This window comes from Stenella coeruleoalba, assembly GCF_951394435.1.
Source record: "Stenella coeruleoalba genome assembly, chromosome: X".
Classification (NCBI taxonomy): domain Eukaryota; kingdom Metazoa; phylum Chordata; class Mammalia; order Artiodactyla; family Delphinidae; genus Stenella; species Stenella coeruleoalba.
Window position 1 is genome coordinate 32,917,579 of NC_137152.1, and position 3,322 is coordinate 32,920,900.

Sequence of the window (3,322 nt, forward strand, 5' to 3'; positions counted from 1 at the left end):
AAACATTTTTTTTCTGGCATTGACAAATACATCAACATCAAGCTTTGCTTAAACTGTTTAGAAATGGAGATGTCCAGGTGAAAGAATGGTGGAATGAAAATGAGAGACTAGGGCCTGGAAGGGCTCGTTCATTCCACCACCATTTTTGAATGCATTCGGTACAAACAGCAAATTGCCAAACATGGACTGAAGCCTGTGGGGGTTGAAGGAATGTGAGGCTGACTCACTTATTGAAAAATATTTAGTGCTTACAGTGCTCGGCATTGTGCTAGCCACTGGAAACAGTAGCAACAACACCAGCAAAGTCTCTTCCCTCATACAACTTATATTCTAAAGAGTGTATATGAGATAAAAGAAAGGCACTGTTTAGCCCTTATCCTCAAGGATCTTATAATCTACTTGGAAAGAAAAAAGTAAATGCACTAAGTTAAAATTTCAAAGCAATGCAAAAATGGGGCAAATGAGTAAAGAATGCATTTCAGATGTAGGAGATTGAGGCAAGCACAGTAAAAGAATGACTCCACACTGCCTCTGCTGGAGACTGGCTAGGACACTCCTCTAGGAAGTCACTTAACTGCCTCTGTTTCCCAGAGAAGCGCTCCAGAGACAGTTTTGCTGCTGATTAGAGCTTCTGACTATCCATCCTGAAGGCCATTCACAATGAGTAATCTGGAAGAAAGGCAACCTCTGAACGCCAGTTCAAACAACTACAGCGAATATCATACTAACTAGTGATATATGTGTTCCTTTAAATTAACTAGATAAGACTGTTTCCACTGGAGTTAACGTGGTATTAGAGGTTGTAAGCAATGCAGCAGACAAGGAAGAGTAATGTGGTTTTAAGAATCAAAAGGAGGAAGTTAAATTGTCATTATTTTCAGAAAGTATAATTGCTTACATAGAAAATTCCAGAGACTCAAAAAGCTATTAGAACTATTAAGAAATTGCAACAAGTTTAGTGGATAAAAATAAAATTTAAAAATCCACAATATTCTAATACATCAGCAACAGCCAATTAGAATATGTAATTTTAAGAATGCAATTCATGGGACTTCCCTGGAGGTCCAGTGGTTAAGACTTCACCTTCCAATGCAGGGGGTGTGGGTTCGATCCCTGGCGGGGGAGCTAAGATCCCACATGTCTCGTGGCCAATTAACCAAAACATAAAACAGAAGCAGTATTGTAACAAGTAAAGACTTTAAAAAAATGGTCCACATCAAAAAAAAATCTTTAAAAAAAAAAAGGAATGCAGCCTGCGGGTGCCTGCCGAGCCCTGCCGGGTGCTGGATCCCAGAGTGCCCGGGACGGGGCCCGAGGAGCGGGCACCGGGCCGAGGAAGCAAGTGGTAAGCAGCGCAGACGGCGGGCGCTGCCTGAGGTGACAAGGACCGCGAGCGAGATGGTAAAGAACAGGTCCAAGAAGAGCTCGAAGAAAAAAAATCCCAGCAGCTGCAGCAAGTTGCCTCCAGTTTGTTATGAAGTAATTACCTTGAAGACTAAAAAGAAGATGACTGCTGATATATTCCGCCGAAGAAAACCAGCCAACTCCAGCAGCACTACTGTCCATCAGTACCACCAGCAGAATCTCAGTAACAACAACCTTATTCCAGCCCCGAATTGGCAGGTTCCTTATCCCACCATTAGAGAGAGAAATGCGGTGATGTTCCATAATGATTTGATGGCAGATGTACATTTTGTGGTTGGGCCACCAGGTGGGACTCAGCGGTTGCCAGGACACAAATATGTTTTAGCTGTTGGGAGCTCCGTGTTCCATGCAATGTTTTATGGAGAACTTGCCGAAGACAAAGCTGAGATCTGTATACCAGATGTCGACCCTGCTGCTTTTCTCGCTATGCTGAAATACATCTACTGTGATGAAATGGACTTGGCTGCTGTCACAGTCTTGGCCACTCTTTATGCTGCCAAAAAGTACATCGTCCCTCACCTCGCCCGAGCCTGTGTCAATCTCCTGGAGACCTGCCTGAGCGCCAAGAACGCCTGTGTCCTCCTGTCCCAGAGCTGCCTGTTTGAGGAGCCGGGCCTGACCCAGCGGTGCTGGGAGGTGATTGACGCCCAGGCCGAGCTCGCTCTCAAGTCTGAGGGGTTCTGTGATATTGACTTCCGGACACTAGAAAGTATCCTCCGCAGGGAAACTCTGAATGCCAAAGAAATTGTGGTTTTCGAGGCAGCTCTCAGCTGGGCTGAAGTGGAATGCCAGCGACAAGATCTGGCTTTGAGCGCTGAAAACAAGCGCAAGGTCCTCGGGAAGGCGCTTTACTTGACCCGCATCCCGACCATGGCCCTGGACGATTTTGCAAACAGTGCTGCGCAGTCCGGAGTCTTAACTCTGAACGAGACCAACGACATCTTCCTCTGGTACACCGCGGCCAAGAAGCCCGAGCTGCAAAGCCCGCAAGGGCCTCGTCCTCCAGCGCTGCCACCGTTTCCAGTTGTGCGCCTACCGGAGCAACCAGTGGCGCTACCGGGGCCGCTGCGACAGCATCCAGTTCGCCGTCGACAAGAGGGTGTTCATCGCGGGCTTCGGGCTGCACGGCTCCAGCTACGGCTCGGCCGAGTACAGCGCCAAGATCGAACTCAAGCGGCAGGGCGTCGTCCTGGGGCAGAACTTGAGCAAGTCCTGGGGCAGAACTGGGGCAGAACTTGAGCAACTTCTCAGACGGCTCCAGCAACACCTTCTCCGCGTGGTTTGAGTACCCGGTGCAGACTAAGCAGGACACCTTCTACACGGCCTGCGTGATCCCGGATGGTAATGAGCTCAGCTACTTTGGACAGGAAGGCATGACAGAAGTTCAGTGTGGCAAAGTCACCGTCGGCACTGGAGTGCAGGGGCGGGGGGGAGCAGATCCCCCAATTTATATTCTACGCTTGAGCACGCTTCCCGGAGCAGTGCGGGCTCTGAGGTGCACACCACGCTCCTACTTGCTTGATGCTTAGCTCAGCTGCAGGTTTGCGATCAGCGCAGGTAATTTGTAACGAATGGAGCTGTAGGCAGGTTCAAATTTCTTTCAACCTTTTAATTATGTACAGGCAAAAATGCAGCGTTCAGCTTTTAACTCTATGCCTAAAAGAGCCAAGTTCTCATCAAGGCTTGTGGTTCTTAGAGTTGCGTTTATACATCTGGGGAGATTTTGCGTTCTTCTCCAACTGCCCCACTGACCTCCCAGTTTTGTCCCTCTTAGGACAATTTTTGGATCACTTCAAATTCTCTTTTGGGCTTTATTTTAAGTAGGAATAAATAGTCTAAAATAACAATAACAAGAATTATTTTTAAACAGAACCCCTCCCTCCCCCCAAAACGATAA

At 47.7% G+C, this 3,322-nt stretch overlaps 1 protein-coding gene across 1 annotated transcript; it reads left to right on the top strand.

The window, feature by feature from the left end:
• Positions 1–1,398: 1,398 nt before the first annotated feature.
• On the top strand, positions 1,399–2,954 carry LOC307180233 (BTB/POZ domain-containing protein 3-like; the record flags this gene model as incomplete). Its single annotated transcript, XM_079910341.1, is given in 3 exon segments — positions 1,399–2,402; positions 2,404–2,634; positions 2,636–2,954. Coding segments are annotated over 3 exon segments (1,554 nt in total).
• Positions 2,955–3,322: the final 368 nt, after the last annotated feature.